The sequence below is a fragment of the Thunnus maccoyii genome, chromosome 9 (assembly GCF_910596095.1).
Source record: "Thunnus maccoyii chromosome 9, fThuMac1.1, whole genome shotgun sequence".
NCBI classification, from domain to species: domain Eukaryota; kingdom Metazoa; phylum Chordata; class Actinopteri; order Scombriformes; family Scombridae; genus Thunnus; species Thunnus maccoyii.
Window position 1 is genome coordinate 7376890 of NC_056541.1, and position 18310 is coordinate 7395199.

Here is an 18310-nt window from a genome sequence, read left to right on the forward strand (position 1 = left end):
TTTGTGTTTTCAGCATTTTGGTTTTACTTTTCTATTATTAACAAAATCAACAAAATACTGAGACTGTATTACATCATCATCTGAGTTGAACTTTTAAGCAAATACAAATCAAAGCTGTTTTTTTATTATATCTTTTTATCCTAGTTAGTAGCATCTTGTTTTTAATCAGACCAAAATATAATAGAAATATAATATACACTGTAATGACTGTACAAAATACCACAGTTGGGTTATTTTACACTTTCACAATAATTAGACATCAGTCTTCTGATGAGTTATTTCAGTTTTGTATCAAAAATCATTCTGGCTCTGATTGATTATTATTTGTTCTTTTGTTCTTCAACAGAAATGATTTGTTGTTGAGGGTCACAGATATTGTTTTTCCTTGTTTTCATGCAAAAACATGAAAACCTAAACCGTTGTTCTCATCTGAATTTAAAAAAAAATGTTGATCTATCCAGGATTTTGTCATTTTCTTTTTAGAATAAGTGTATTAAAGATTGTAACTCCTGCTGTTGATATTAAGCTTACTTTGTGATGGATTTGAATAGAATATTTACTTATGTTGTTAAATACTCTGATTCTGCTTTCTTGGCTTTCAAAAATAGATTTAGTGTGTAAGTTAGTTGTGTCGCCTCTTAAAATAAAGATGAATTCACAAGAAAATATGGATACAAAATGCTGAAACTGTTTCACATCATCAAGAGACAAACTTTACAAATCAAAGCTGTTAATTATCCTGGTTATCAGCATCTTGTCTTTAGTCAAACAACATTGTATAGTAGTATATATCCACTGTACCGAATGCTTTGATTGTTTCAGTTTTGTGACAGTTTCAGTCATCAGATTTAGATTTTTATATTTTGGGTCTTTTGATGAGTTATTTCAGTTGTGAATCTGTTGTTTTAGTCTTTGGAAACAAGTGTTTTAATACAGTTTTATTTTAATTCAGTGTTTAATTGTGACAGTGCTTCTGCATACTGTGTGTGTCATTTTGATGGTGTATACATGGATTGATAAACTGCAATTTTGAGATGATGATCAGCATAAAATAAACAAACACCAAAAAAAATTAATTTAATTAGTTTTTTTAAATCAACTATATTTTATAAAATGTACATCTGATGGATGCTGCTTGTCATGATGTGTAATTAAATCATCAGCAGTTTTTATTCCAAATGTGTGTCAGTCAGAAAAGGAGATACAGGTTGTTTCACGTTCTTTACAAACATCTATCAAATAGTCATGTGACTTTACAAAAGGTAAAATCTCACAAAACAATTATACAACCAGCTTTTGCAAAATACAATATTTTTATTTTATTCATGGTTTAAATCTCAATTTCTTATTTTCAAAACAACAAATTTCTTACTGAAACTGTTTCAACTTCAGTTTTCAGAACACAGTCTCATAATCTTTGTGTCGCCTCTTCAACATTTATGGACAGTCTGAACTTATTTAGTTAATATTTCCTTTTGTAAAGTCACATGACAAATTAACTGATTGTATATACAGAAACCTGAAACAACCTCATACCACCCTGATGATGCTAAATAGACGAAACATGTGAGTAATAATGCGTGACATATTAGAGAATAGTTGTGCAGCCTGTTTATTTTAATGGAGTCGTGTTAATTCTCACACTGGTCTGCACCTCGCTGTGTGTGTCAAATACTGAAATAGTCAGAAAAGGAGGGAAAACTTTATTAAACAAATCCTCAGATGATAAAACTGAATGTATGTGTGTTTACCCTCCACTACTTCAAGACATGAACATAAACTCTAAAAGAGGCTGTTCAATTTAAAAGAAATCATTTACAACAGTTTCCTCCAGAAATATATCTATTTTCAGTTTGAGACTTCGTATTTCTTCATTTAAGGTGTTGATAAGGATTGTGATTTAAGTGTTGTGTAAAGGGTATTTGTATGTCGGCATTCATCATTTTAACTTGAAAGATTAAAGGGGAAAAACTTGAAGTTGTGTATTTTTTCATTCAGTCTGGTTCAGCAGTAAGTAGCAGCAGTTCACTCATGATGAGAAGACTTTGTTCTGTGACATGATGTCAAAGGTAAAACACTTTATAATCCTGCTGGTTCCTCATCACTTGATGTTCTGTTGAACAATATTCACTTTAAATTAAAGGATGAGGCTGGAGATCTTCTATTTTTCTTACTGTCATCAAATGTCATGAACAGATCAAACGTCTGTCCTTCAACACTTCCTGTCCCCAGCCTGTCTGACACTCAGTCCCAAACACATTGGTTCCTACAGGAGATGTGAATCTTTAAAATACAAAATACAGTCACAAACATAGAGTTTCATTTTTTTTAAAAAAAACAAAACAAAGTAGTTTCTTATAATAGATAGATTCTTTATTGTCATTGTATTAATACACAATGAAATACAGTTTGGCAGCATCCTCAGTGCAGCAGTTTGGATAAAACCGAATTAAAAAAAATAAAATAAGATAGTGAAATATGATGAAGTATTATACAAAAATATATACATAGTGATATAAATAAATATCTTACTGCAAATATGGGAGAAGTATTGCATGTGGGAGGGGGATTTCCTTTTTCAAAATTCCTCTTTATATCCTGATTTACTATATTTTTCAGAGACAGTTCTCATATACAGTTTGAATACAGTCAGTAATGTTGATGTATGGATATATTTTTCTTCTTTCACTATAAGTCCACATGGTGGAGACAAAGTACACATTTTTGTTATCTGCTGAATGAGTTGCACAGATTGACAGTTGAATGGTTTTTATAGCACAAAGTATGCAGCAGTTGAAACGCAGCAGAAAAACGTACGGAAGACGGAATAAGAATAAAGAGTGAGAAGAACAATTTGTGATTGCTTTCAGCTTCTCATAATATTGCTGTCATATACAAAGTTGCTTTCCATCTCTATCATGTACCATAAGTCAATTCCTCTCTAGCTTACTTTAACATTATTACCTAAAGTGTGGATTGCTATTCTTGTTAAATACATCTTTTCTGAGTCAATAGATCCAGTCTGAGTGGTCCAGTTGTTTAAGTTCACATCACCCTTCAACTCCTTTTAGATCCAAAGGTTGTGAGTTCGAGTCCCGCCTAGGGCAGAACTCAGTAGCGTTGAAGGATGCAGGAGTGCACAGCTAATGTCAATCTGCTAAATGAGCTGAGCTGAGCTGAGCTGAGCTGCTTTTTTGTCAATTTCATGCATTACAGACTAAACACCAAAATCTGGCCTTGCATTACTGTGAGACATGTTAGTTCAATGCATGGCATGTCTGTCTTATAAACATGAGGGTGTAGGTTCAATTCCACCCATTGCTGATTTTAATCTTGCTAGATTTTTCAATAGTGTTTAGCTTCCAGTTATGCAATCTAAATTCGCTTTCAGCAATCACACGCTATTTCTACCGAAATTGCATTTTCTAGCAATCACACATTGTTCTTCTCAGTCTTTATTCTTATTCCGTCTTCCATATGTTTTTTGCCGCGTTTCAACTGCTGCATACTTTGTGCTATAATAACCATTCAACTGTCAATCTGTGCAACTCATTCAGCAGATGTGTGCTTGTATTTTTCTGAAATGTAACATGTTAAGTACGGAAGACGGAATAAGAATAAAGAGTGAAAAGAACAATATGTGATTGTTTCCAGCAATCACACAATTCTCACATACAGTTTTAATACAGTCAATAATGTTGATGTATGGACATATTTTTCTTCTTTCACCATATGTCCCCATGGTGGAGACAAAGACACATTTTGGTTACAGCTTGTTAGTATTTTGAAAAGTCTTCATTGTGTGATTGCCGGAAGCAATCACACATTGTTCTTCTCAGTCTTTATTCTTATTCCATCTTCCGTACGTTTTTTTTTTGTTTTTTTTTTCGTATTAAAATTTATAATGGCAGTCTATGGGACGAACCGTCCAACTGAGTTGGAACCTTGGTCACTTTGACACTCAACTGCTCGGAAGTCCCTTATCGTACAGACGCCATTCAAACTGTAAAAAGTTCACAAAACTTTGAACTTTCAAAGTTATCAGATTGTTTAGTGATATCTTTTGTAGTTTTTCAGCAAATTAAGCGCAAAGTCAGGGGTGTTTCAGACTTTGTCAGGTCTCACCAATGTGTCATGTGATCAGACAGAGTGGAGAGCACAGATATTTTTAGAACAGAATTTTTTTCTGAACAGCTATCACTTCCACAATTTTAACCCCTCAAGCCTCAGTATGTTGCCACAAGCCTCCTCTTTCTCAAAATGTAAAATACATTTCACATAGGACTTATAGTTTTTGAGATCTGAACCTTAATTGATAGAGAGTCCCTGTCATATTCTCATTGACTGCAATACAGTCTGCAGGATGTGTGTCGTCTCTCACTGCAGTTTCTTAAACTTACAGATTCTCTCTTCCTTCAAACACTTTTTACACATATCATTCATTCTCATGTTAAACTACTCTTGCTTTCACTAATGATGTACAAATCTCTGCACTTCAAGCTCTAGTTTAAGACAAATACATTTTCATCATCAAAATGGAGATTTTTTCCTCTCATTTTTGTGAATGTCTGTTGGCTCAGTGGTTTAGAACACTGCTCTCATAATCAGCTTCACCTTAGATGACAAGGTGGTGTGTTTGTTACCTGCTCACTGCAGTGTTCCTCATAATATTGCTCTCATGTACAAAGTTGCTATCATGTACCATAAGTCAATTCCTCTCTAGCTTACTTTAACATTATTACCTAAAATGTGGATTGATATGCTTGTTAAATACAACTTTTCCCATAATACATCATATGTCTGAGCAGTCCAGTGGCTTAAGCTCATGTCACTTCTAAACTCCTTTTAGATCTAAAGATTGTGAGTTCGAGCACTGCTTAGAGCAGAACTGAGTAGAGTTGAAGGATGAAGGAGTCCAGGTGATGTCAATCTACTTGCTGAGCTGAGCTGAACTGCTTTTTTGTCAATTTCATGCAAGTGACAAGTTAAATACCACAATCTGGCCTGGTATTGCTGTGTGACATGTTAGTTCAGTGTATAGCTTGTCTGTCTTACAAACATGAGGGTGTAGGTTCAATTCCATCCATTGCTGATTTTAATCTTGCTAGATTTTTCAATAGTGTTCAACTTCCAGTTATGCAATCTAAATTCGCTTTCAGCAATCACATGCAATTTCTACAGAAATTGCATTTTCTAGTTTGATTTCCATTTTCTGGGAGTTTCTACATGTATATATTGCTAAATTCTGTTTAGTTTGGTCATTTTGACTTACTTTCTGAATATAGAATTCACTGTTATCTTTCCTTCAAAGAAACTGACACTCTGCTTGTCACATTTTTACTGTATGTAAAAGATATTAGATGAAAAATCATCAGTGGCTGAAGCTCATTATGGAGTTCTTCACTGAGCACCAATTTAGTCAAAATATACTCAGAAGAATTCAGATTGGAAGTTTTTTTCTGCTTTTCAGAGGTTCACATTTATTTTGTGCTGCTGTACCATCAACATCAAAACTCAGTTTTCCAAAATACAGACTGGAATTAATTTAAACAATATCTTTAATATTCTTACCTCATCTTCCTTTTGCGCTTCTCTTACTCTTTCCTTTTCTGCTGCTTTATAACAGAAGTACACACAGAGCAAGATAAATATTGTGACAACCCTCTGACTCTGAGTCCTCGACCTGCAGGAGCCTGGTGGGCGGAGTTGGGTCGTCAGGAGGATTCAGCTCACCTGGACTGCCCAGCTTCCATATAAGCTGGAGGCAGTCAGTCATTTGCCTCTCCCCTCTGGCTTCCACTATGTTGATTTTGGTTGTGTGTAGTTTCATTTATCTTTAAGTTATGTACAATAAATTTATTTTTAGTTATAACTCATGTGTGGTCTTCCCTCCTTTGTCCAGCCTTGAGCCGGGTTGTGACAATATATATGTAAAAAGTGTATAAAAAGTGTTTGAAGGAAGAGAGAATCTGTAAGTTTAAGAAACTGCAGTGAGAGAAGACACACATCCTGCAGACTGTATTGCAGCCAATGAGAATATGACAAGGACTCTCTATCAATTAAGGTTCAGATCTCAAAAACTATAAGTCCTATGTGAAATGTATTTACATTTTGAGAGAGAGGAGGCTTGTGGCAACATACTGAGGCAAGATATGTGCCTGAGGAGTTCAAATTGTGGGAGTGACAGCAGTTTAGAAAAACATTTCTGGTCTAAAAATATCTGTACTCTCCACTGTGCCTGATCACATGACACACTGGTGAGACCTGAAAAAGTCTGCAAAACCCCTGACTTTGGGCTTAAATTGCTGAAAAACTACAAAAGATATCACTAAACAATCTGATAACTTTGAAAGTTCAAAATTTTGTGAACATTTTAAAGTTTGAATGGCGTCTGTACAATAACGGACATCCTAGCAGTTGAGTGTCAAAGGGACAATAGTTCCAAATTAGTTGGACGGTTCGTCCCATAGACTGCCATTATAAATTTAAATTTTTTTTAAAATTATATAAAATCGCTGGAACATGTTACATTTCAGAAAAATACAAGCACATATCTGCTGAATGTGTTGCACAGATTGACAGTTGAATGGTTATTATAGCACAAAGTATGCAGCAGTTGAAACACGGCAAAAAAACGTACGGAAGACGGAATAAGAATAAAATGTGAGAAGAACAATGTGCTTCCAGCAATCACACAATTCTCACATACAGTTTTAATACAGTCAATAATGTTGATGTATGGACATATTTTTCTTCTTTCACTATAAGTCCACATGGTGGAGACAAAGTACACATTTTGGTTACAGCCTGTTAGTATTTTGAAAAGTTCATTTGATTTCCATTTTCTGAAAGTTTCTACACGTATATATTGTTAAATTCTGTTTAGTTTGGTCATTTTACTTACTTTATGAATATAAAATTCACTGTTATCTTTCCTTCAAAGAAACTGACACTCTTCTTGTCAAATTTTTACTGTATGGACAAGATATTAGATGAAGTCATCAGTGGCTGAAGCTCATTATGGAGTTCTTCACTGAGCACCAATTTTGTCAAAATATACTCAAAAACAAATATTCAGGTTGGATTTTTTTTTTATTTATTTATTTATTTTCTGCTTTTCAGAGGTTCACGTTTATTTTGTGCTGCTGTACCATCATCATCAAAACTCAGTTTTCCAAAAGACAGACTGGAATTAATTTAAACAATATCTTTAATATTCTTACCTCATCTTCCTTTTGTGCTTCTCTTACTCTTTCCTTTTCTGCTGCTTTATAACAGAAGTACACACAGAGCAACATAAAAGTTCATGTTTTCTTTCCTCCCACTTTACACCACAAACATTTCACTGTTCAAATGCAAATCAGTGACATCATCATGACCGACACTACTGATGGAGTGGTGCTGAATCCAGGACATCTTGTAGGAGTCAGTATTTAAGTGAGCTACTCCCTTGTGTCTCATGAAAAACAGGATCCAGAACATGGCTCGGTCCAGAGGCTTCATGAGCTGGTCTCTGTGCAGCCTGCAGAGCTCCTGCATGTTCTTCCTGTAGGACGGCTCATAAAGCACCGCCACCTCCAGGAAGTTGTCTTTGTTTAATGTGCCGATGTGCAGCTCTTTGGCAACGTCCCTCGCTCTCATCCTGAACAGGTTATCAACCTGGTCAAACATCAGAGGAAGGCCGACGATGGGAACTCTGTGGTAGATGGCCTCTTGAAGTTCGTTGGTGCCTCCGTGAGCCACAAACACTCTGGTTTTTGGGTTTCCTCAAGTTCAAGTACAAGTTCTTTTTATTTTCATGTGCACAATAATTACAGTGATGCAGTCAAGAAAAAACTAAAAGTCTCCAGGTGCTTCTACTGTACGCAGCAGTTCATATCATTATCATATTCATGCCACACAGGTTTCCTCCACTGGAGCCAGCAGGGAGGTCAGCAGCTATGCTAGCAGTGTGCTAATGTACCTGAGAGCTACAGAGAGCTGGTCTCAAGGCCTCTGGACCACATCAATAATACAGCACACAGGGCCGATAGATGCCAATCAAATATTCATTTATCACCCCTCCTCTCTTTGTATTTCTTACAGCTCTGGCTCTCTCTGGCTGATGTATTCAGAGATCCTGGGGGAGTGTTTGAGTTATGTGTTATATGGAATGAGAGCTCCATTTGGGGTCAAATACAGAACAAGGTCGCCATAATTCTGAGGAAAAGCTGTTTGGTTCTGATGTTTGAGTACACAGTACATACAGCGTAGTCTTTTCTGCACTAGGAGTACTCACCTGCATGTGCACTGATAGCAGTGTCCCTACACAGAGTGAAACAATGAGAGGAAAACAGTTCATAGAAAAGCTGATATGGTAGATCTCATTTCTTTAACTGCGATGAGTTGCAGTGAAACATCACTGGAACAAGTTTCAGGTGTTTTTTGTTTTATTTTAGTGGGTTTTTTTCTACGACTGTAAACAGAAACTTCATGGCAGATGAAAAACATGTTTCTGTTGACCTCCAGTGGTGAAAGTTGATATGCAATTTTTAATGAAGTACATGGATTGTGGTGACTAAAATGTGATATTTACAGTGGTAGGAGAAGTATTTAGATCCTTTACTTAAGTAAAAGTACCAATACAGCAATGTAAAATACTCCATTACAAGTAAAAGTCCTGCATGAAAAATCCCACTTAAGTAAAAGTACATAAGTATTATCAGCAAAATGTAGTTTAAGTATTGCAGTAAAAGTAGTGGTTTGGTCCCTCTGACTGATATATTATTATATATGACATCATTAGATTATTAATAGTGAAGCATCAGTGTTAGAGCAGCATGTTACTGTTGAAGCTGCTGGAGGTGGAGCTAGTTTCAACTACTTTATATACAGTTAGCTAGTTTAGTCCAGTGGTTCCCAACGTAGGTGTCAGGCCACTCCAAAGGGTCACCAGATAAATCTGAGGGGTCATGAGATGATATATGGGAGAGGAAAGAAGAAAAAACAAAGTTCTGATACACAAATCTGTTTTGAGTACTGAAATATTGTATCATTTAAACATATATTGAAATTAAACCATGTGAGAAGTTTAGAGGGGAAAATCACTATTTGGGGGAGCTGTTAACAACTAATAGACATCTGAAATGTGACCTCAACTACACACTGATTTTTGTAAGACGTCAAAAGCACAAAAAGGTTGGAAACATAGTGGAGTGGAAGTACAGAGTAGCATAAAATAGAAATACTCAAGTAAAGTAACTCAGTACAGTACTTGAGTATTTATACTTAGTTACTTTCCACCACTGGATATTCAGTGTGTATGTACAAGTAAAAAGCATTTCCAGTATTGGCACATTGTAGAATATTGCAAATATGGTGAAAGTTCTTGAGAACAGACAATCTGGAAAATATTTTAGCAATACAGCTCAATATTTATCAGTAAATCAGCAACCTCTTGTTTTTCTTTGGTGCAAAGAAACCCAGTAAAGACTATAAAACTATTGGTTGTTTGGTTATTGGCTCTTGAAGTAACATCTATGTCTGATCATCTCTGAAGAGATACCCTCACATTGGTTTATATATTATCAAGGTCTGACAGAAGTCTAGTACAAGTCTTACACAGCAAACCTAAAGTGATGACATACACAGTATTTAGTATTTTAGGATTTTTTGCAATGAAAATGAAAAAAAAAATGAATGAGGCACATGAAAGCCATTTTGATTTCTAGAAATTCTGTGAACTTATGCAGTAATTTGTACTTGTTTAAAATCATAGAAAAGCACAAACCATGAGGAAGTACAAGATGCCTTGTTTATTACAACGAACCAATGAGTCTTGGGGTCCAAAGGACAGGAACAGGCTAATAAAACATGTCACACAGAGTCCAAAGATGAGTAAATGAGTCTCACCTGCTAAAATGGTGATAAAACTGAGTCCATCCTAAAAAATCAACATAGTTTTTTAAAATGAAATATCTGTTTGAATATGGAAAAATAAAATGTTAACTGAGAAAATTATAATCAAACAACAAATACAGATAGAGACACTTACAAACACACCTCATTAATGTTTCCTCACATCATATAGTAAATAAATGTCATCTTTAGAGTCTATTATCAGTGGGTTTTTTTTCATCAACTGTTTTTGCAACAGTTTCTTTGTCTTCGCTGTGACCTGAAGTGTATTTAACTTCTTAACCTTCCTGTCTGTGTTTAGATTTCTCTCACTGTCCGGGGTCCAGAATGAAATTTTAACCCTGAAGGAGAAGTTGCACAGGTTGTAGGTCACATCTTGTTCAATATCTTAGTAATAAAAGCAGAAAGCAGCTTTTATTACCATTAATGATTAACCAATTAAAGAGGAGGGTGAAGCTGAAGGCAGATCCTGACACTTTGGACAGAGCCACGACGCCATTACAGAGTTGGAATCTCTAACCGAACAACGCTCGCTTGGAGGACTGTAAGAAGCGAACTGGAAATTAAAAATTATTGAGTCTTTCTTTGAAAATAATTAGGAAAATAAAGAAAATGGCCGACAAAGATGCTCTTTTCAAAAGTTACCTTAGTTGCCATGTGTGTTCAGAGACTTTCAAAGATCCTGTGTCTCTGAGCTGCAACCACAGCTTCTGTTCAAGCTGTCTGCAAAAATTCTGGGAACAAGCTGAAAACAAAAACTGTCCCATTTGTAAAAGAAAATTTTCAAAAGATCCAGAAGTGAACTTTGCACTGAAGGAACTAGCTGACTCCTTTGCTGGGATACTGAAAGCTGGATCACCTGAGACAGAAAAAGGAGAAAAGAAGGAGGAGCTGGTGTGTGACGAACATCAAGAAGAGCCTGAATTGTTCTGTAAAGATGAACAGAGAGCTGTGTGTCCTGTCTGTGATTTTCCTCACCAAAAAGGTCACAAGGTGGTTCCTGTAGAACAAGCAGTCAGTGACCTGAAGGACCAGCTGAAATCTGACTTAAAGTCTCTACAGGACAAGAGGGACAAATACAAACAAGTGGAGAAAACATACAATGAAGTGATTCAACACTCCAAGAAGCAGCTGTTGTCCACAGAGAAGCAGATCAGAGCAGAGTTCGACAAGCTCTACCAGTTCCTGAAAGAGGAGGAGGAGTCCAGATTGGCAGTTCTGAGGGAGGAAGAGGAGCAGAAGGGGAAGACTGTCAGCAGAGAGATGAAGAGGATTCAGGAGCAGATCTCCTCTCTGTCAGACAGCATCTCTGCTGTTGAAGAAGATCTGCCAAAACACAACGTGTCATTCCTCAGCAGTTATAAACCCACTCAGACCAGAGCCAGAGACCAGTGCTCACTGTCAGATCCACAGCTGGTCTCAGAAGTGCTGATAGATGTGGCCAAACACCTGGGCAACCTGTCCTTCAGAGTCTGGGAGAAGATGAAGGAGAAGGTCCACTTCAGTCCTGTCATTCTGGACCCAAACACTGCAAACCCCCGTCTCTATCTGTCTGATGATCTGACCAGTGTGAGACGTGGAGACACAAAGCAGCAGCTCCCTGATAATCCAGAGAGAAACACTGAGTATACCACTGTTCTGGGCTCTGAGGGCTTCAGCTCGGGGAAACACAGCTGGGAGGTGGAGGTGGGAGACCATCCAGGCTGGAATGTGGGTTTGGTTAAAGAGTCAGTTGACAGGAAGGGAAAAAGACAATCTTCACCAGAATATGGATTGTGGTGTTTGTGGCATGGTGATGGAAAATACATTGATGGTCGTGGTGAGACTGTCAGTGTGAAGAAGAGTCTCCAGAGGATCAGAGTCCAGCTGGACTATGACAGGGGGGAGGTGTCCTTCTACGACCCTGAGGACAAGACTCACATCTACACTCACAGAGACACTTTCACTGAGAAACTCTTCCCATATTTCAGCGTTGGAGAGGCTGGTGATGCTAAAACCACTGATATCAAAATCTGTCAAACTGAGATTTCTCTGTGATGTTCAGGAAGGTTTGTGTTTTCAGCATTTTGGTTTTACTTTTCTATTATTTTTTCTTTTGTCTTTGATTTGATAACAGATTTGATTTGGTGTTGAGGGTCACTGAATTTTTTTGCTCAATGAAACAAATGATCAAAGTGGTTTTCAGGTACAAAACAGACACATGCACACCTCAATAATTGTTTTCAATGGAAAATTCAATTTTAAAAGACTATTGAAACTTTTACGTATATATATTCTGACTTCAATATCTATTTAAATCACATTATCAAGGTAAATAAAGTTTGATCCAGAAAAAAAATCAACAAAATACTGAGATTGTATTATATCATCATCTGAGGTGAACTTTTAAATAAATACAAATCAAAGCTGTTTTTTTATTATATCTTTTTATCCTAGTTAGTAGCATCTTGTTTTTAGTCAGACCACAATATAATATAAATATAATATACACTGTAATGACTGTACAAAATACTACAGTTGGGTTTTTTTACACGTTCATCATAATTAGACATCAATCTTCTGATGAGTTATTTCAGTTTTGATCATGTTTTAATTTCATTTTTTACACTTTAAACTCGGAGTCTCAGTGGTTCAGTGTATCAAAATTAATACTGGCTCTGATTAATTATTATTTGTTCTTTTGTTCTTCAGCAGAACTAATTTATTGTTGAGGATCACAGATATCGTTTTTTCTTGTTTTCATGCAAAAACATGAACAAATAAACTGTTGTTCTCATCTCAAATTTTAAAAGATGTTGAGCCATTCAGGGTTTAGTCATTTTCTCTTAAGAACAAATGCATTAAAGATGGTAACTCCTGCTGTCGATATTAAGCTTACCTTGTAATGAATTTCAACAGAATATTTACTTATGTTGTTAAATACTCTGATTCTGCTTCCTTGGCTTTCAAAAATAGATTTAGTGTGTAAGTTAGTTTTGTCACCTCTTAAAATAAAGTTGAATTCACAAGAAAATATGGATACAAAATGCTGAAACTGTTTCACATCATCAAGAGACAAACTTTACAAATCAAAGCTGTTAATTATCCTGGTTATCAGCATCTTGTTTTCAGTCAAACAACATTGTATAGTAGTATATATCCACTGTACCGAATGCTTTGATTGATTCTGTTTTGTGACAGTTTCAGTCGTCAGATTTAGATTTTTATATTTTTGGGTCTTTTGATGAGTTATTTCAGTTGTGAATCTGTTGTTTTATTCTTTGGAAACAAGTGTTTTAATATAGTTTTATTTTAATTCAGTGTTTAATTGTGACAGTGCTTCTGCATAGTGAGTGTGTCATTTTGGTGGTGTATACATGGATTGATAAACTGCAATTTTGAGATGGTGATCAGCAGATAAGAAAAAAAACTAACCAATATAATTTAGTTAACATCTTTCTGAATCAACTATATTTTATAAAATGTACATCTGATGGATGCTGCTTGTCATGATGTGTAATTAAATCACAGGTTGTTTCACTTTCTTTACAAACATCTATCAAATAGTCATGTGACTTTACAAAAGGTAAAATCTCACAAAACAATTATACAACCAATTCTTGAAAATACAGTATTTTTATTTTTACCCATTAATGGTTTAAATCTAAATTTCTTCTTTCCAAAACAACAAATTTCTTACTGAAACTGTTTCAACTTCAGTTTTTAGAACACAGTCTCATAATCTTTGTGTCGCTTCTTCAACATTTATGGACAGTCTGAATTTATTTAGTTAATATTTCCTTTTGAAAAGTCACATGACAAATTAACTGATTGTATATAAAGAAACCTGAAACAACCTCATACCACCCTGATGATGCTAAATAGACAAAACATGTGAGTAATAAAGCGTGACATATTAGAGAATAGTTGTGCAACATGTTTATTTTAATGGAGTCGTGTTAATTCTCACACTGGTCTGCACCTCGCTGTGTGTGTCAAATATTGAAACAGTCAGAAAAGGAGGGAAAACTTTATTAAACAAATCCTCAGATGATAAAACTGAATGTGTGTGTGTTTACCCTCCACTACTTCAAGACATGAACATAAACTCTAAAAGAGGCTGTTCAATTTCAAAGAAATCATTTACAACAGTTTCCTCCAGAAATATATCTATTTTCAGTTTGAGACTTTGTATTTCTTCATTTGAAGTGTTGATAAGGATTGTGATTTAAGTGTTGTATAAAGATTATTTTTATGTTGGCGTTAAATAAATTAAAGTGAAGAACTTGAAGTTGTGTATTTTTTCATTCAGTCTGGTTCAGCAGTAAGTAGCAGCAGTTGACTCATGATGAGAAGACTTTGTTCTGTGACATGATGTCAAAGGTAAAACACTTTATAATCCTGCTGGTTCCTCATCACTTGATGTTCTGTTGAACAATATTCACTTTAAATTAAAGGATGAGGCTGGTTGTCATCAAATGTCATGAACAGATCAGACGTCTGTCCTTCAACACTTCCTGTCCCCAGCCTTTCTGACACTCAGTCCCAAACACATTGGTTCCTACTGGAGATTTGAATCTTTAAAAATGACTCACAAATATATTTGCCCCCTGTCAAACACTTTATGCCACAAATATTTCACTGTAAAAATGCAAATCAGTGACATCATCATGATTGACAAAAGCAGCCTCCACATTATGTTTTCTAAATTCTGTTCTCTGTATCACTTGTGTTGTTTGAACATATACTGTTGATAAAATGATGAAAAATGAACCAAATAGTACAGAATTTTGTTTCATTTTGTTTAAAAACTACTCATAAAATAAATGTTAAGTACTTTTTGCCAGTTGGACACATATATAAACATATAAACTGTCACTCGTTATTCCACTTCTATTCCTTTATTGCAGGGTAACATTTGAGTTGTGCAATAGACGGCAGCAACAAGCTGTACAAGACAGAAAATGTCAAATGAAGGCTAAATAAAACAGTTTCACCCAGTACCTACATGTTATGCGAAAGCTGAAGTGTTCACTCCTCACTGGAGGACTAAAGTTTCAGGTTTGTAGAATTTTTAAGAGCTTTAACGTTTTTATTTTTGTAGGATAAAGTCCTTGCATGTTTCGAATGCAGACAGCACAAGCCTCAAACAACAGACCAGCTCTTTCTTCAACACCCAAGGAACGCTGGCCCATAAAATAAGGAACCCCCATCTCCTGCATTGTCACCAAACCAGATCACTGACCCAAACCATCTTTGATCCTTCAATTGGAATTGGAAGACCAATTCACACCCCAGTGTGAATTGTTGGTACCATTTGGATAAATGACCCCCACCATTTGTTATCATAACTCACCTCTAAGAGCCAGTCACACACAGATACGAGCTGGCACCAACTTTAATCCCACTGTGGATTTTGATTTTTAGGACTTGAGTGATTGATCACTGGGCAAACCAGCATAAGGCACAAGACATGTTGCACTATATGCCATGCCCCATTCACATACACACTTTACACGCACACACACACACACACACACACACACACACACACACACACACCCTCAAATGGCATGGACCTCTGCCGTTGGCTAGGATGCACCTTCTGGGCGGGCAGACTGAAACTTTAAAACAGTGTCTTATCTGAGCCTCTTGGCCCTTTTTGCTGTTTTGGGGCTGTTTGCTGTTTTGCTGTTTTAAGCTGTTTTTAGGCGGCTCTTTAGGGCTGCTTGATGCTGCTTGCTGGTTCTTCTTGCTTTCTGCCAAGCCGGTGGCAAGCTTGCAGTTTGCTAGCCTGAAGATGTGACACAGAACATCTTCTGAATCTGGAGTCACGAGTTGAGGATCAAGCCTAGGAGAGCATGAGAGCATAAATCAGGAGCTCTCTTCCAATGGAACCTTTTCAAGTCCGGACCGGCCTACTCACTCATTATTACCAGATCCAGACTCCAGCTCCTCACCCCAGCACATCAGACTCCATTCTCCGCAAGAAGCCACCCCAGGGAGCAAGCAAGTATTTGTGCGAAACCTTCATCCACTTGCTTGAACCTTGGTGCTTTCATGATTTGTAATTTCAATTGGCAATTCTGAACTAAGCTGTGGTGCTGTTGATTTGACTTGCTGCTTCTCAGGTAACAGTCATTTCACCTGTTTATCAGGTTTCTCATACCAGCTACACAATAGATAACTCTACATCATGCATTCAACTCATTCACTAGCCAAAGCCTTGTGTACCAGTTTCCCTTTCCCTCTTGTGTCATGTTTGTAAAATGTTGTAGTGTTTAGTACTTGTAGCTGTAGTATTAGTAATAAATGTGTATGTAACTAAAGTGGACTTGTTTGTGTTTTTTGTGCTTGCATCTCAGTCACTTAACCTTAAAAGACCTATACCCTTTCAAAATCATAATTAAGATTCATAACAATCATAATTCTAATTGACCTCTCTTGTGTGTCCAACAGGGGGGACTGTTTCCCTTTTATTATACCTACTCTAATATGAGTTATGTCACTGGACAAATAATTTCATGTTGGAGTTGTGCACAATAATAATTCATAATTCCCCCCATAAAATCATTAAGATATTTGAGTGCACAAATTCCTACATTTTATACTTAAGGAAGAAAAAGATGACAGAATGTAGCCATTTCACCTTTTATTTCTCATATATGATGACACTAAAAAGCTTATATATGAGACAAGGATCCGTACTTTACTGAGTTCAGAGTAAAATATTTTACTCTGAGGGACATGCTGGCACCACCATCTGCTGGTGATAAAACTACATAGCAGCGTTCCCCTCTATTAATAGGAACTGAATGCAGATTTTGACATTGTAGATCAGAGTTCAGACGCCATTACAGGGTGAGAGATCTCTGCTGAAAAACACTCATTTGAAGGACTTTGAGTGATCAAGTGAAGGAACAGTAACTTGGTGAGTCTGACTATTGAAAGATCATTTAGATACCAAAACAAATGGCTGAGAGAGCTGTTCTTGAAGGTTTCTTGACTTGCCATGTGTGTTCAGAGACTTTCAAAGATCCTGTGTCTCTGACCTGCAACCACAACTTCTGCTCAAGCTGTCTGCAAAAATTCTGGGAACAAGCTAAAAACAAAAACTGTCCCATTTGTAAAAGAAAATCTTCAAAAGATTATCCTTTGGTGAACCTTACACTGAATGAACTAGCTGACTCTTTTGCTGGGAGAAAGAAAGCTGGATCATCTGAGACAGAAAAAGGAGAAAAGGAGGTGGTGTGTAGTAAACATCAAGAAGAGCCTAAATTGTTCTGTGAGGATGAACAGAGAGCTGTGTGTCCTGTCTGTGACGTTTCTCTCCACCAGAGTCACAAGGTGGTTCCTGTAGAACAAGCAGTCAGTGACCTGAAGGACCAGCTGAAATCTGACTTAGAGTCTCTACAGGACAAGAGGAACAAATACAAACAAGTGGAGAAAACATACAATGAAATGGTTGAACACTCCAAGAAGCAGCTGTTGTCCACAGAGAAGCAGATCAGAGCAGAGTTCAACAAGCTCCACCAGTTCCTGAAAGAGGAAGAGGAGTCCAGACTGGCAGCTCTGAGGGAGGAAGAGGAGCAGAAAGGGAAGACTATCAGCAGAGAGATGAAGAGGATTCAGGAGCAGATCTCCTCTCTGTCAGACAGTATCTCTGCTGTCGAAGAAGACCTGCAGAAACACAACGTGTCATTCCTCAGCAGTTATAAACCCACTCAGACCAGAGCCAGAGACCAGTGCTCACTGTCAGATCCACAGCTGGTCTCAGGAGCACTGATAGATGTGGTCAAACACCTGGGCAACCTGTCCTTCAGAGTCTGGGAGAAGATGAAGGAGAAGGTCCACTTCAGTCCTGTCATTCTGGACCCAAACACTGCCAGCCCCTGGCACTATCTGTCTGATGATCTGACCAGTGTGAGACGTGGAAACACAAAGCAGCAGCTCCCTGATAATCCAGAGAGAAACACTAATTATGCCACTGTTCTAGGCTCTGAGGGCTTCAGCTCAGGGAAACACAGCTGGGAGGTGGAGGTGGGAGACCATCCTGGCTGGAATGTGGGTTTGGTTAAAGAGTCAGTTGACAGGAAGGGAAAGTGTCTCCCTTCACCAGAAAATGGAATCTGGTGTTTAAAGCATCACAGTGGAAAATGCATTAATGGAGATGGTAGGACTGTCAGAGTGAAGAAGAGTCTCCAGAGGATCAGAGTTCAGCTGGACTATGACAGGGGGGAGGTGTCCTTCTACGACCCTGAAGACATGACTCACATCTGCACTCACAGAGACACTTTCACTGAGAAACTCTTCCCTTATTTCAGTGTTGGACCAGCTGGTGGTGCTAAAACCACTGATATCAAAATCTGTTAAACTGAGATTTCTCTGTGATGTTCAGGAGGTGTGTGTGTGTGTGTGTGTGTGTGTGTGTGTG

At 37.0% G+C, this 18310-nt stretch overlaps 2 protein-coding genes across 2 annotated transcripts; both read left to right on the forward strand.

Moving 5' to 3' along the window:
• Window positions 1-10509: 10509 nt before the first annotated feature.
• Window positions 10510-18295, forward strand: LOC121903309 (zinc-binding protein A33-like). The gene is made up of 2 exons (XM_042420205.1): window positions 10510-11951; window positions 18278-18295. Exon 1 carries the CDS (start codon window positions 10510-10512, stop codon window positions 11932-11934), a length of 1425 nt encoding a protein of 474 aa, XP_042276139.1. The 3' UTR covers window positions 11935-11951; window positions 18278-18295.
• LOC121903311 (nuclear factor 7, brain-like) lies at window positions 16781-18310 on the forward strand. The gene has a single exon (XM_042420207.1). It carries the CDS (start codon window positions 16849-16851, stop codon window positions 18247-18249), a length of 1401 nt encoding a protein of 466 aa, XP_042276141.1. The 5' UTR covers window positions 16781-16848; the 3' UTR covers window positions 18250-18310.

Excerpts from the sequence above, each read along its gene's own strand:
- LOC121903309 (XM_042420205.1), top strand. The coding sequence starts at position 10,510 with ATGGCCGACAAAGATGCTCTTTTCAAAAGTTACCTTAGTTGCCATGTG.
- LOC121903311 (XM_042420207.1), top strand. The coding sequence starts at position 16,849 with ATGGCTGAGAGAGCTGTTCTTGAAGGTTTCTTGACTTGCCATGTGTGT.